Here is a 16,488-nt window from a genome sequence, read left to right on the forward strand (position 1 = left end):
CACGTGCTACCCATGCGTCGTAGCTGAACGATCGCAAGGCCTGAGCAGCAGGAATCTCAAAGCTTAAATTATAACCTGGCCTCCGAGATTGCAACGACGCGCCTTCTGCCGGTAAACATCTCGGAGGTCACGCATATAGGCAAGGCTGCTCCTCCTTTCCGGCGACGGGAGTAAGAAACCTCTGCGAGCCTGTCGCCATCAGGTTTATCCCTAATAAAAGAAGCCGTGATGGTTTTGCCCAGTTCTGTGAATATAAGCGAAAGTGCTTCGTGGGAGGCGCTCACTTTGCTTTCATTTTTTTTTGCTATTGCAATGGCGCAGTCGCGGCAATCCCTCAAGGGAAAGCTGGTGCGGCTCCAAGAGATGGCCGCCACCATGCAGAACACCATGGGTGCGGTGGCCTCGTACGGCGAGCGACTTCACAAGTCAGTGAATGATCCTCTTTTTCACACGTCTTGGCCTATCTCGCTTAAATACCGCATATACTCGTGTAAAGGTCGCACTTTTTTTTCTCTAGCATCTTGGCTTGGTGCGGCCCTTACACGAATCAGGCCGATGACGGCCCGGTAAAGGTTCGCACCGTTTCCGCAACTGTAGCAGAGGTTAAGAGAGGCTCAAATGACATGTTATAAGCGTTCTTGTTATTTTATTTTAGTGATTCAAACAGGGCTCCCTTCACTAGAAACGAAATGCCACCGATCTGACTGGAGACCCTGCCAACAAAGCCGAGACGACGCGCCACACAAGAATAATGGAGCGGCTGCGCCGACCTGAGCGGCGTCGACGGTAAAGCGGCTAGCGTCATCTAGCGGCAATGGAACTAACTGACATTTCCGGCGGGGCGTTTAGAATTGTTTTCCAAAATTTTTGTCCTCCAAAGTGGGGGTGCGGCCTTTACATGAGGCGGCCCTTAGTCGAGTATATACGGCACCGTTATTAGCGTTATGATATTTACCCACGCCAATAACACCTTCGATATTTATTTGCCCCACAGAACAATCTGAGGTAGCTGATGTTTTTATGAAACTTTAAAAAAGTAAAAGCGAAGACATTGACGGCATAAAAATGGAACCGGTTATTTTTGTCATCGATATATTAGTACCTTGCTTGACCCATATATATAGCCTTGTTTTAAGCACAGGTCTGTTCCCTCAATGTATGAAAAAGGCCAAGGTCGCGGTACTTTACAAAAGTGGTGAACAAAAACGTAGCGAGTAATTACAGGCCAATATAGGTATTGCCCATATTTTCAAAGGCTCTGGAAAAAATTATTTTCACGAGACTATCTAAATTTTTGGACATGCATTCTGCGATTGCAGTGACACAATACAGTTTCAGGTCAGGTGTGTCGACAGAGGCAGCACTTCTACATCAAATAGAGGTCATACTCAGCAACATTGAAGCAAGAAAGCTCACACTAGGCGTATTCGTAGATTTTACAAAAGCGTTTGATAGGATTGATCACCATACTTTCTTCGAAAAATTACCCTATTATGTCATCAGAGGCATTACAATTTACATATTAAGGAGCTATCTTTTCGATCGGTACCAGTCTGTGTCAATAAATAGGGAGATTATCTGTGCCCCAAAAAATCAAACGTGGTGTACCGCGGGGAAGTATGTTAGGCCCTCTTTTATTTAACATTTATATTAATGGTATAGTAAACATAGATCGATCTATAACATGCATTATCTATGCAGACGACACGAGCTTATTCTTTACAGGAACAAACGTAGATGAGTTGATTCAAGCAGCTAATGAAACTTAAGACAATTTATCCGAATGGTCTTGTCGTAATTCGTTACAAATCAACAACTCTAAAACCAAGGCCGTTCTTTTCCCCGCGAAAGGAATGGCTTGCAAGTACTCGCATAAACTGCTACTAAATAATTTTGAAATTGAACTTTCAGAGACTGTCAGAACTTAAGGTATTGTCTTTCATCAACATATGCTGTGGGATTCCCACATTGAAGAATTCTGTATTAAGCTAAGGAAAGCCCTAGGCATACTGAGGAGGTATCAGTCGTTTCTGCCGGTTCCCCAGAAACTTCATATTCTTAATGCGCTTTTTAGTTCCCACCTACGCTACTGCCAGTTGGTATCGGCACTGGAACTCAAACATCAAAGAAAAAGTTATATACACTTCAAAAATGTGCACTGCGGGCTGTTGCAAATTTAGGCTATTGAGATCATACATCTCATTTATTTATGAAATTTTAGGTGTTAAAATTCAGTGTTGCCTATGAACATCAATTGTTGTTGTCGTTGAGGTCTGAAATTCGCAGAAATAGCTTAAACCTAAGAGGTTTAGAGCATTTGCAGCCGAACATTTTATTGCGTCCCACCCGAAATTCTGAACACTGGCACATCCCCCGAACACAAACGAATTACGGACTCCAAATGTTAAAATTCACCATTCCACACGTACCCAATATCTTTAAGCTTACAGAAGATCACTTACGTGTCCTTTCAGGAAGGGAGCTATTCAACATGTTCACATAATCCGCTACCAAGTCTAGAAAAATTATATCGAAACAAAGCACTCCTTTCTGTTTACAGTGTCTTATTGTTATGTTACCCGGCAGTAATTTTCTTGTCAGTAATTTTTTGTTTTGTTTTTTTGTGCGTGAATGATTGATGTACTTGTAGTCACCCAAGAGCGCATATAATTATCTCTACTTGATAATTATCGTACAAGTTCTATTTATTTATTTTGTTTATTTTTCTACCATACGTGAAGACTATGAAGCTTGCTGTACTGTCGTTCTGCTGCGTTGTACGGATGGGAGGTGGGGCCAGTCAGCCTGCATCACTGCAACTTTTTTCCCACTTTCCACGCCACAACTCTTCTGTGTAAAACACATTGTACTGTTGCAGGCGAAAATAAACTTCAACTTCAACCTTAGGAGACAACGCCCAAAATTATGGGACGTACGTGCTCCGCGAAACAACCCGATGCCCGTAAATATAATGCGGCTTAACGTTGGCCGCGCGTGGTAAACATATAGTATTTAACCTAAATTTTAGGCTTCGTGCCACGCTTCGCAAATTGATTTCAGGGTTTTCGTATCATTTTGCCAACTGTGTAGTGAAGCGATTGCCAAAGTATACGCTTCGCCCACGCACTGCTATCTCATTGCGCACGTGCGCGTAGTCACGTGGTATTGCTCCTATTTCGCGGGTTTGCTCTCTTCGGCTGAAAAAAAATGAACACGCGATATGTACCTTGCTGGAAACCTGTCATTTTTCACTTCGTGTTATTCTAAACTACTCTCTCTAGTTGACATCGTGACGGTTCGAACAATTTAAAAATTTGGCAATTACCCTAACTAAATGGATAACAGCTAGGGACTTTCTTTTTTTTTTTTAGTTCTGGCTGTTTCTCAAGAGACTTCGAACAACATGCACTTATTCGCGCAGAATGATCCGTCCTTTCTGAAAGCTTCGTGCATGATATATAACTGTGTGATATATGCAAGCTGTAATGCTATGCCAGAGATGTTTGCCTGGCTGAATTATATATGGCCGGGACTTCCTGTAGAACCTGCATGCGACTTCGTGCTCTGCAACACAACGACATAACTGTTGTGCTACCGGGCCAGGGTGGCCGATACTGCAAAACCACCACACGAATCGAAACACTATAAACCAAGGAAAGCGCTTCGCTTATGCACTCCTAAGCTTTGGGAATGTTCGCTTTGCATTTATTTAGCCCTTCAATTTCCCGATCTCGTCTGTGTATTCACGTATTTGGAGTACCCGTCTACAAACTTCACGACAGCTTGCGTTGTACTGCGTTGCAGACCACAGTGCGTACGACAAACTAAAACCTGCTAACAGGTAATTGCACGCGTTCTGGACCTTATGCGCAATTTATATGGGAACTCCGGCTGAATGCTCTGTATATGTGACGCATATAAAGTTTTCCATGATTTAGTAACCGTGTTGTCAAAACATATTAGCACGAAATTCGCCATTATACATACATACATACACACATACATACATACATACATACATACATACATACATACATACATACATACATACATACATACATACATACATACATACGTATGTGTATGCGACCCGCGTTGTACTGTTATGTTTACCCTTTTCCCTCAGCACGATGGTGTTCGCCGACCCGTTCGTCTCGAGGATGTTCCTCGTAATACTGCTCGGCGCCGGCTTCTTGGCCTACATTGTTCCGGCGCGCTACTGGATCCTCATTATCGGTGAGATGACACTCCCACTCCAGCAACCGTTCAGCGTGGGCTACGATATTGTACTATATATATATATATATATATATATATATATATATATATATATATATATATATATATATATATATATATATATATATATATGTATAGTTGGGCACTCCCAGCTCACCTCTTAAAAATATCTAAAGCGCCGTCATTTCAAATGCAAAGCATTTCTTCGCCCAGTCGCAGCCGAGGCCAAATGCGAGGCCGTTCGAGGTCACAGAGTTTGTCGCCGATGCGCGCGCTACCCCCACGGACCCGCTCGCTGGCGGCTATGGGCTCGGCCAGCGCCTCCTAGGTAGCAGGCCTAGCGCGGCGTGACGACAGCGGTGACGTCAAAATCACCGCGGCTTACGCGGGCGTGTCCCTATTAGATTCTACGGCAGTCGGGCAAGTTAGCATTACGCCACGGATCGAAGTGCACCGGCCTTGCGCTACCGAGGCGGCGTTGGCTAAGCCCTCCTCTCTCACGCGCAAGCAAGCGCTCTCCCACGCGCCCGCTCCCGCACCGCTGCTGGCTTGGCGCCTCCTCTCCTTGCTCCACGTAGCTCAGTTGCGCTAGCTGAGCTATGTTGCGCGTAAGCCTGTACTTGCAGGTTCAACTATAATCCCCCGAAAGTATCGAGCGGAAGCGCAGCGTAAAAGTGCAAAGGCGCTGCAAGTAGAGGTATGCGAAGCGAACTGAAGTGGCGAACTGAAGTGGCCTCTGGTTCCGCTCGTGCGTCGTCGGGCTTTCGCAGCCTGTGCATATGGCGGTCATCGAGTGTGTGTTTCCCCGGGAGTACGCGAATTCGTTCGGACTTTGAGCCACCTGCAAGGGAGGAATGCTTTGTATCGACTGAGATAATCATCGAGGATGGTTTTTGTCGTAATTTTTTAATAACCACTTCTTGAACTCTCCAGAACCTATATCTATGTACTAGCACTAAAAACAAGTACTACGTACTTGTTTTCTTGAAAACTTGACAACAAGTACAAACGTTATATGCTCACACGTCACTGCTTTATCTTCTTTTTTTCGCCTACTCCCGCCCTCTGCTTTGCTTTCCAGTTCCAGATAAGCCGAAGACTTGAATCTGGCCATCACGGATTACAAACGACGCCCAGAAAGCACGACAAACAAATAGAGAGGCATCCTTGTTGTCGCAATGATGTCCCCCTGCTTATCCCTCGTGATCTCCGGCGCCGATTTCAAGCCATATAACAAACCATCTAGTGCAACAATGCGTTTTGCCTACTGTCACAGCTAATCTCTACTTTTCAACGTTTCCGCCTACCTTACCCAGCCCTAACCTTACTCTAGGAAGCTGTATATAATCTGCTAAGGAAGCCAACTGTAGCCCCGGCGAAGACAAGTAACCTTGTGGAAATGTTGGCTCAGTGCCAAGGCTTCCCATAATCGCCTATAGTGTATGGATCAATTCAAGCCGCCATCCTGCGATCACTTACTGTGATTGCTTCGTCTAGCCTGGATTGTGTTAGTGCCGTAACTGGACATTCGTTCCTTAAGCAAATGGAGGAGGACGACAGAGTTCACTTTTTTGGTGCAGTTGTGTTAAAGTTTATTGTTTTTCACCACAACCCCATCATAGCGATAGCATTCGACCTTGCCACTCCACACAAGTACCAGTATTACGTGAATAGCTTAAACCAGCGAGGTGGTGACACGCAACAGCTTGTTAAAGGGACACTAACGGCAAATGTCAAGTCGTGGCTTGCTCGCTTGCCCCACCCCCCTCCCGCCCCACATACACACACCTATGTAATACCCTCTTCCAGAGGGCCTTTAGGGGTCTTTTCAATATAAATAAAGCTAAAGTGATAGATTAGTGCTCGATAATCTCTAAGGCGTCAATATTATCGCGAACGGAGCCTTAATAATCGAGAAATTGAGTTAAATGCAGGACATGATTAGAGACTCCACCGGGACATTCAAGTAAGTACTTGCCCGATGACGAAAGCACTCGTCAGTTAAATTCTGTCACTAGCACTCAACTACTCGTTGCAAGAAATATCCTTTTATTCTATTATAAGACGAAATAAAATGCTACTTGTCCAGTTCTATTTCATATTTAGAAAAAAGAACTCATTGAAATTACCCCTGACGACGACGCGGGCGATCGAAAGGTTTGTTTTTACTCGACTCCACACCGCCCACGCTTTCGCGTTTCAGTAGTTTCGTTATCGCGTGGTCCTGCGCTGGTTTTGCTGTCTCGCGAAACTCGCACAAACTGCAAGTAGCAGAGAATTCAACTTCCACGTGATGTCGCGGGATGCCCGAACGGACTACAGCGGGAGACACATGGTGCGATTTTCCGTGCGATCTGTCGTACGGCGCGTCGTGTGCGACTTGCCGCATGCGGCGATTCGGGACACATGGTACGAATGAGCGAGCGGCGGGTAGCTCCGCCCAGAACCGGCGCCCCTGCGTGGAAGCTCGGAATGCTGCGTAACTTCGAACAGAAAGTGAAAGCAAACGTATTTGCACAGCTCTCTTGTTTGAAACAAACGATGACAATATAAACACGCCTATGCAAGCACTGTAGACGTGTTTCCGCAAGGCCGCGTTAGCAGTAACGGCTCCTTTGACAGCCGCCGATGGCGGCAGGCACAGCTCGCTCGGCCATCGAATCCGACAGCGGTGGCGCTTGTGACACGATCGCTTGCAGCTCGTATAACGAAGCGTCTATGTTAGTCGGCACAACGTGTACACAGTTATCTCACGCTTAATTTGCAGCACATTTGATTTCATTGGTGCCGACGCAAGCGAACGAGCATGCCAGGCGAGCTTGCGATCGCTGGGAGACTGTGTAGGCCTAGCTCGCCGGCCGTATATCCGAGGACGAGGGCGCATGCCGATGCGTCCGCAGCTCGTAATAAAGCGCCTAAATTCATCAGCACAATCAATGCCTGAACATTTATGTTTCTCTTAAGTGAAAATACGGTTAGTTTTCTCGGGGCCGTTAGTAGCAATGAGTAACCACGCCAGTCAGGCGAGCCGCTTCGTATACAGACGATGGCTGGCGCGTCTGCGCTTACCGCGTCCGATTAGAAATCACGCCAACTAATTACTATATCGCACCAACGTTTTATAACATGCACTCTTTCGAGGCCACCTTATTCTATAAGTGATTTCGTGTCAGAAACAAATTGCAGCTTATTTATGTGCCGCCGTCAGCGGCGAAAGAGGCCTTCGTTTCGACCAGGGAGAAAAAAAACATACATGATCGGAGCGGCGAGGCTCTCGCTCGCCGGCTCCGCCCCGTCACGTGGCCGTGACGTTCGCGCTACAGGCGCTGTCATTGGCTGCGGTCGCCCGACCGATGCGGCAGTCGCACGACAATATTCAGCGAGTTGAGCGGGAGACACATGGTGCGATTTTGGGTGCGATCGGTCGTACGACCATTCGCATCGGCAGCCGCACTCAACAGGTTTTCAACCAAATCCGCCGCACGCGGCGCCGAATCGCACGCCCCGCATGCGACCAACTCGCTGAATATTGTCGTGCGACTGCCGCATCGGTCGGGCGGCCGCAGCCAATGACAGCGCCGGTAGCGCGAACGTCACGGCCACGTAGACCCGACGGGGCGGGGCCGGCGAGCAAGCGCCTCGCCGCTCCGATGTCTGTTTTTTTTTTTTTTTTCTCCCTGGTCGAAACGAAGGCCTTTTTCGCCGGTGACGGCGGCACATAAATAAGCTGCAATTTGTTTCTGACACGAAATAACTGATAGAATAAAGTGGCCTCGAAAGAGTGCATGTTATAAAACGTTGTGCGATATAGTAAATAGTTGGCGCGATTTGCAATCGGACGCGGTCAGCGCAGATGCGCCAGCAATCGTCTATACGAAGCGGCTCGCCTGACTGGCGTGTTTACTCATCGCTACTAACGGCACCGAGAAAACTAACCGTATTTTCACTTAAGAGAAACATAAATGTTCAGGCATTGATTGTGCTGATGAATTGAGGCGCTTTATTACGAGCTGCGGACGCATCGGCATGGGCCCTCGTCCTCGGATAGCCGGCCGGCGAGCTAGGCCTACACAGTCTCCCAGCGATCGCAAGCTCGCCTGGCATGCTCGTTCGCTTCCGTCGGCGCCAATGAAATCAAATGTGCTGCAAATTAAGCGTACGATAACTGTGTACAGGTTGTGCCGACTAACATAGACGCTTCGTTATACGAGCTGCAAGCGATCGTGCCACAAGCGCCACCGGTGTCGGATTCGATGGCCGAGCGAGCTGTGCCTGCCGGCTCCTATAGCCATCGGCGGCTGTCAAAGGAGCCGTTACTGCTGACGCGGCCTTGCGGAAACACGTCTACAGTGCTTGCATAGGCGTGTTTATATTGTCATCGTTTGTTTCAAACAAGAGAGCTGTGCAAATACGTTTGCTTTCACTTTCCGTTCGAAGTTACGCAGCATTCCGAGCTTCCACGCAGGGGCGCCGGTTCTGGGCGGAGCTACCCGCCGCTCGGTCATTCGTACCATGTGTCCCGAATCGCCGCATGCGGCAAGTCGCACACGACGCGCCGTACGACAGATCGCACGGAAAATCGCACCATGTGTCTCCCGCTTTGGTCGCATGCGGGGCGTGCGATTCGGCGCCGCGTGCGGCGGATTTGGTTGAGAACCTGTTGAGTGCGGCTGCCGATGCGAATGGTCGTACGACCGATCGCACCCAAAATCGCACCATGTGTCTCCCGCTTACGCCACTTGACCAAAAAGCAGCTGCAGCGGCGAATCCACCGCTCTGTCTTGGCTCGGTACCGCCGTCTGTCGGGCGCCGTTTTACTACCGACGGCAGCAAAGGGTGGTGATGGCTTATGCAACGTCACTCCTCCCCCGGTTGGGTGGCGGAAGATTTGAATTTCGAAATAGGTTTTCGGACCCTCCAGACAAAATTTTCTCGTAAATTAATTCTTTTCTTGGCACGAAACAAGCGTTACGAGGTTTCTGGAAGTATAGTTTAATAGTCCACGTCGACTTATTATTTGCGTTTAGTGTCCCTTTAAGGTTTAAATTCATAAATGAAGACGTGACACCGTGTCGTGTCCTTGTCCTGATACACGTATTATGTCACGCCGACTGGGCTTGATATATATATATATATATATATATATATATATATATATATATATATATATATATATATATATATATATATATATATATATATATATATATATATGCACCACTTTGTATACACACTATACTATATACCATACTTTATATATCTACCACCATATATTGACCCTTTTCGCGGCGATCCCATGGGCGCTGCCATGTTTGATCACGTGGTGACGCGTCCATTACTTGCCTCAACTGCCATCGTTGCCTCCGCGTTTACAATGGGTGTGTAAGCAAACCTCTGTTTCGGGAGATATCGTAGATGGTGACTGGGTGAACGAAACGAAGCTCTGGCCACAGCTTCAGAGAACATGAACAAGCGCCTTCAGAGCTGATTAAGCCATGTCCAAAAGGCGCGAGCAGCGTATATCGTGCTTGTGCTAAAAGCGGGGCGAAATATGTATTCCAAGCTACCCAAACTTTCCGCTCATGAATTGAATCAGGATTAGTGTGTTTTGCTCTTCGTTCTTTATTTGGCAAATATTTTGAAGCAGCGGCTTGTCACATTTATGACTTCTTCAGTGCGGTCACTACCTGATTATTTTCTGCTTAATCAATCGCGTGTGTGCTCACTTCCGATAGATTTGTTCTTGCTGCGCGCAAGGCTTTAAACGTAGCTGTTACCTTGTAATACCTTGTAGTAAAGATGTATTATCGCCAATAACTCGCTTACTCTTTCGACCGTCACAAAACATTCAGCTTCCACCATTCGTGCGCTATCGGTGTAGTCCGTCATTTATTGAACGTATATGGTGCGCATATATCGAAGTGTGCGCCCATTCACTCATTGACACGTTGGCGATAGAGTGGGCGTAAGATTTCGTGCAAGTTGAGTGTAGATTTGTCTAGATACTGTGCGCCAAACGTACTATGACAGGAAGCGGCACTACTCCCTTTGTCGTTGTTGAACGAGCGGTACTCACTCTTGCCGATGTTCAGGGGCTGAAGCACTTTCTTCGGAGGTTAGCGATACGACGTTGGCGAATGAGCAAATTTCTGTATCCTCGAGGAAAGCCGTGTTTATCTCGAAATGCCGGTAACACGTACGGACAGTTGCAGCAACGGTCCAAGAACTTGGCCACACAGACTCATTCCATTCCTTAATGTGCGAGTCACTATTTTTGCAGCCAGCTGCTGCACACGCCTTCAATCCGTATGTATCCGCACACATTGGGCATGAGCAAATTAACCCAAAAGCAGGAGCCCCCCCCCCCCCAAAAAAAAAAAAAAGAACACAATACAAATCGCCGCGAACGCCTATCGCATGAGCCAAACGCCTTCCAAGAAAGTCAGTTCCTTTTCAGATAATGGCGCAGAAGGCTTGCTGACATGTGCACTCCTCCCGTTGCATTTGTGCCACTTCGGCTATGACTCCAGTGCTCACATCCTTGTGCATAGACATTACCACGGTGTGTTCCAACACATACACAGCCGCATCTATTACAATGTATAGCCAAAAAGTCGATTTTCTTGTTCCATGCGTTGTTGGCATGTTCCTGAAGGCGGTCATATATGTTCCTGAAAGTGTCAATATCTGAAAAGGAACTGACTTTCTTGGCAGATGTTGGCTCTTGCGATAGGCGTTCGCAGCCATTTGTTTAGTCTTTTCGGAGCTCCTGTTTTGGGGTTAATTTGCTCACGTCGCATGTTTTATCCTTTTTTTAATTTTTAGTGTTGTTTTCACATGATGCAGTTTTATCTCCCTTCTCTTGTGATACTGCTTTCTAGTAACATGTATATAATCATGTTTGTTTTTATTTTTTCCCATTAAGCTCAGTTGGAAGCGCTTGTCCCTGTTTCTTGTCGGTCCTGTCTTCCTTTGAACTTTTACTCTTATCAGACTATATATGGCATACCAACTAGCCCAAACTGCCACCCTTCTAAGTTATATGACAGGTATTGCGGCATATGCGCCTGCTTTTTCTTAACCGTAAAGGTGATTGACTGATTCGCAGGGTTTCAAGTCCCAAAGCAGCAGTATAACCACATGAGAGACGCCGTTTCGGATTCTTGAGGCAAGCTGCACGAAACAAAAAACGTAATACGACAGAAAGTATGGCGCATATACAGCGCTGTCTTTAACACACCACTGTCCTTCTCGCCGTATTGATTTTCTTCTTTCTCTTTTTTTTTTTTTTTTTTACTCATGAATTCTCGCAACCCGAAGTTATTTACAATCTACGTACACGAGCGCATTCGCATTTCGCCAATGTCGAAAGGCGGTGTAGCTGCGGTCTGCAGGGGATCGAACCCACGTGACCTCGTGCTCGGCAGTACAACGCCATTGCCACCGATCCACCGCGGCATGGTAACCGTGGAGGTCGCCAACAAACAGTGCGAGCGCGTATATTTAATTAATCCCTCCCGCTGTGTCTCCATGGTCGTGCAGTATGGGCGAAAGTTTTCAAGCACGTGGTTTATAAAAGAGGGCGGGGCGTTGTTTAACACAACTTGCAGTCTGTAGGATGACCTTTCACGTTGGGATCCATGACGGTGCAGGGCTCCGAAAGTTCGGACGCGGGTTTCTCAAGAGGTACGGTGGTGCCAAGGAAAGCGGTTACGACCTGCTGCACCTGTTCAACAGGACACCCGACAACCTTGAGAAGGTGACCGTCTAACGTTGCAGAACATATACCGCCTCTTTCTCCCTAGCCATCCTTCTTTTTTTTTTCGTCCAAGTCGCCCGTGACCGATAGTGTTGTTCCACCTCTTTTGGTAGACTTAAGGAAGCGGCGGGAATTGCCAGCTCAAGAAATCGCAGTATCCTCGTAACTAACTGGAAGAGTCCTAACCCTTTTTATTTATTTATAATTTAGGCCCGATATTAGACGATATGCGAAATTGCGCATGTAGGCTTTCCCGCAAATCTCACTTGACCTAACCAATAACAAGGCCGCGTTCCCGCTAGTATCACTGTTAAAGCTGAAGCGTGACTTGTGAAGGCGTGAGCGGTGCGGGCAATGTAGGGTGGCAGGAATGACGTCACCACCAGCCCGCATGTTGACGCCTAAGGTCCACCGTCTTGTTTTGGTCAAACAAAGTGCGTGGAGAAGCGTGCTTGCAGGTTACTCATGTCGTTTTTACTGTATTCCCTAATGCAGAAATATGGCGTCCCTTTTCTCATCCACGCACCCTGTGCACACTGTGCGAACGCAACAATTTCCCTTCTCCCGTTTCCCTCGCAGGCACGGTACAGCACGCCCCTGCCCGATACGGACACGGTTCCGCGAGGTACGTTCGCGGCGAAGTCTACGTTCTCGCTGAAGTCGCTGCGACGCCTGCTGTTCTCGTGACCTTCTCCAGGCCAAGGACGTCCCGCTAACGGCGGCGCGCACAACTGCGAGCCGTCAACATGGCGGCCGGGCGGGGCGCGTCGTCCGCCTCGGAAGAAGCCCTTCGTCGGCACTCCGGGACAGTGCACCCTGCCGCGCGGGCAGACTGATGCGCCAATTCTGTGCCGCCTTCCCGCTGTGGCCTCGCAAGTTATGGCCAGAATATTAAGTGTTTCGTGCTTCGATTTGCTTCCTCCTTTCGTTTCTTTTACCTATCTCCACGAAGAGACAACGTTCATTGCTGCATTTGGCACAGCGAGATCGAAGCTCCCACGCGGCAGCTGTTAGAGCAGCCAGAAGTGGCTCAAAATGTTGTTTACGACCGCATAGGTACAGACGCGCATTGACTCTGCTTGCCAGCCAACATATTTCGACAATCGCAATAGCCATCTATCCGGCGCACCGAGCGTCATGCCGGACGATCGCGTCGTACTCTTGTCTCATTAGGCTATAGCGTCCACTATGTCTCGTATGTGCGTGATCGCTTTGTAACTCTAATGACTACACTCAGTCGCACCAACTTCGTGCAGTGCAGGTAATGAATGCTAAGGCTCGTGCCAGGCAATCAATAACGATGGCCGGCTGCGTGTTCCACAGAAGCGAAGCGAGCTCGCCCATTATTCGGTACAAAACTATCCGTGATTTCCGCTTGCATTCAGTCGGCGTCGCACCCAGATCGATCAGAAGAGGTCAGTGGGAGGAGACCTTCTGGTTCTCTTTTCAGGTTGGCTGACGCGACCCAACGTTTTTTAGGAATCTAAAAACGTTGGACGCGACACACATAGCTTTCTCTTCTTTGCTCGGCGTTTGTGCTGTTTAGACGTGCTTACAGTGCAGCGTTGACCGGACTTGCACCGCACGCTTCGGCCGCACGCAGACATTAGTCGTGCTGAGAAACGGGTTCCCGAAATGTGCAAAGCATGAAGTGGCTACCATTATATACCATGACATTACAAGGTCCCTCCCAGTTCAGGCACCATTGGTGGGCCAGCATATAGAATTCATTAATGTATGGCGCGCAAAGTGCGACCATACAGCCTCCTTTTCTTTTTTTTTCCTGTGCCCGAGCGGAAATGACTGACCATTCCCCGTTGAATTAGGGGACGGGACTTAGAGCACAAAGCAAGGTGCTTTTGAATATGGCTTTCGGCGTAGCACTGCCATGTTGCAACTCCCCCACTGCCTATTCTAGTAATATGTGGGACAACCTGGTTATCCTGTTTTGATATTACACTGTGTTGCGACGCCTGTTTCTCGAACCTCGACCGGCGTTACTATTCGGTAGCGTGGCGTTGTCGGCGGGTTGGAGAGGTCCGGTAGACTATGGCGACCAGACAGGGACGAGACTATTTCTAGTGCGAAACTTGCACTGTTTATTCAATGGTTGGTGAAGGATAAGAAGAGAATGAATGAATTGAAAATCGACATTGCAGGGGCCCTTAAATAGGCCCACTAAAATCGTAGGCGGGATCTTGCTCACGTCAACGTCACGTGACATGCACTGAGTCCCGGGCCCGTCGTTGCTTTGCGGCTGCTCCTTTTCCCCTGGGAGATGTTGCAAGTCCCCGTCGTTGCTTTGCAGCTGCTCCTTCTCTCCTGGGCGATGTTGCACGTCCCCGTCATTGTTTTGCGGCTGCGCCTTCTCCTGGGCGATGTTTCACGTGCATGCCTCCTCTGGTGGCAGCCCGCGGAGTTTGGTCGGGGATGGGCGGCTGATCCTTTCTCCAGAGTTGGACAGTTCGCAGAAAGTTCTCTCCTTGATCGCACAGCTTGCGGAAAGGGTCCTCCCCTAGAGTCGCACAGTTTGCGAAAAGGGTTCTCCCCCAGGGTCGCACACAAACAAAGGGGCCTGTCATCACTGCGGTGCGCCTGCCAGACCGGCAACCACTCGAGACAACCATAGAAAATTAGGAATCCATCCTCCGTTTCGATTAGGCATGGTCTTTGAGCATCCTTTTTGCTCGGGGTGTTACACGCCAACCGTAACAACTGTCTGTGTTTGTTTCCCGTTACAGCAGTGCAGACGGTGCCCTGATAAGGTTTAAGATGTAGCCGTGCTTAGCGTTGCGCTCTTTTCTTCAGAGGGATGCTGACGCACATTTTGACTCAAACTTAATGGCCTTGCAGCCATTGGATATATGCCATTAGTATATCGTCTGTGTAACAACTCTCGTGGCCGATGTGTACTGGGAACCTTGCAGGGCTAATCCTCAGGCCTTTAGATAGGAAGCCTGCTTCATTTGGTGGCGAGGACTTTTGGAGTCGCCATCTGTCGGAAGCGCCTCGCTTGCGTAGTATGAGGGATAATACGGCGCGCTCCTCATATATATAGGTTTGGTTGTCGGCGCTCAATAAAAACACCACGCGGGAGCCCTCCTGGACATTTCTGTAAGTAATCTCGAAACGACAGAAGTTTTTGGTGTCAACCGACCTCATAGCAACCACCTCGATGGTTCGAATAAATGTTTTTTCTCTCTCTCTCTTGGTGTCAAAATAAGCTTGGGCAAACAAAGCACAGAATGGCTTACAGACGTTATCTGTTTACCGAATACCTGCAGTGAACGTCCACTACGCGCGGTCGCCGCGATAGAGTCCCCCGAACCGGCTTCTTTTTTTTTTTTTTTTTTGCATGAAAGATAGGAAACCGCCGAGAGCAAACTATGCGAAATATGTTCTTGTAGTGGGCTGTCATCTTGTAATGGGCTGTCTGTGTAACGAAATGGAGCATAACAGAATAAAGCCTCCATGCAGCGATCGCACGGGTTCGCAGCGACCGACTGCGCGTCTGCATGCATGTTCGCGCACAACGCTTCGCTTTCGCTGCGAACACGTTTTCGGACCGTGCCGTGAGCTTTAGGCCGCAGCATAAGAGCATTTGACCGTACGCAAGCAACCATTGTTGCATGGACACTATCAGAGTTGTTGAAAAATAATTTCGTTATAACTATAGGGACTTCGACGGGGACTTTTATTATGCCGTCGGGACGATTCAATTTTTTTTCCTTCTAAATTCTTTAAAAAATTTAATTATGGGGTTTTACGTGCCAAACCACTTTCTGATTATGAGGCACGCCGTACTGGAGAACTCCGGTAATTTAGACCACCTGGGGTTCTTTAACGTGCACCTAAATCTAAGTACACGGGTGTATTCCAAAATTTTTGGACGTTTCAATATCATTATTTATCAAATTGCATTGCGCTGCATAGCGCTGAATTATTAAAATTGACACAAATGTATATCTTTATATGCGTTGTACTGCTGCTACTGTGCGGGGTCAAAGACTTCTGTCAGGCATTAATCGTATTTCGTCACTGCATCTTCTTGAGATTTTATATAATTTCAGAAAATATATTCAAATAATCTTTGCTCCACCGCGGTTCACCATATGTGTGATTGATGATCACGTGTATGGCTGGTAATTATTAAATTAACTGACAGACGCATTTACAGACTCTTTCTCTTAAAGGAACCGTGAAACGATTTCGTCGATTTTGTACAAACGTACTGAGCCGTTAGGGTAAGTCGTCCTGACCATTAAGTGACGCATTTAAGCGATCCGCGTAAAGCGTATAATTTATTATAAGGTTTTAAAAATGTACATCGCTGCCAATCGCAGTGGTGCCGCTCCGCCGAGTTTTCAGCCGCCCCGTCACAATTGACGTTGTTAGCTGAATTGACGACAGTTGGGCGAGCTATCTGATTGGCTACGCAGGTCCCGTCATCGACAATTTTTCCAACTTGATGGTGAACAAACATTGTTCGC

General features: G+C 47.7%; 1 protein-coding gene across 3 annotated transcripts in view; it reads left to right on the forward strand.

The window, feature by feature from the left end:
* The window catches only part of LOC126541222 (multiple C2 and transmembrane domain-containing protein 1-like), an 84,814-nt gene extending 71,905 nt beyond the window's left edge, over nucleotides 1-12,909 (forward strand). For 2 of the 3 annotated variants that reach the window (XM_050187904.2, XM_055076611.1), the window contains exons 13-16: nucleotides 322-425; nucleotides 4,127-4,236; nucleotides 11,892-11,998; nucleotides 12,578-12,909. In XM_050187904.2, coding sequence (XP_050043861.2) covers nucleotides 322-425; nucleotides 4,127-4,236; nucleotides 11,892-11,998; nucleotides 12,578-12,685 — 429 coding nt within the window. In that variant the 3' untranslated portion in view covers nucleotides 12,686-12,909. Of the gene's footprint in view, nucleotides 1-321; nucleotides 426-4,126; nucleotides 4,237-11,891; nucleotides 12,345-12,577 lie in introns of those variants that run through there. The other variant, XM_055076612.1, reaches the window with a different exon arrangement.
* The last annotated feature ends 3,579 nt before the right edge of the window (nucleotides 12,910-16,488 follow it).

The sequence above is a fragment of the Dermacentor andersoni genome, chromosome 2 (assembly GCF_023375885.2).
Source record: "Dermacentor andersoni chromosome 2, qqDerAnde1_hic_scaffold, whole genome shotgun sequence".
Classification (NCBI taxonomy): domain Eukaryota; kingdom Metazoa; phylum Arthropoda; class Arachnida; order Ixodida; family Ixodidae; genus Dermacentor; species Dermacentor andersoni.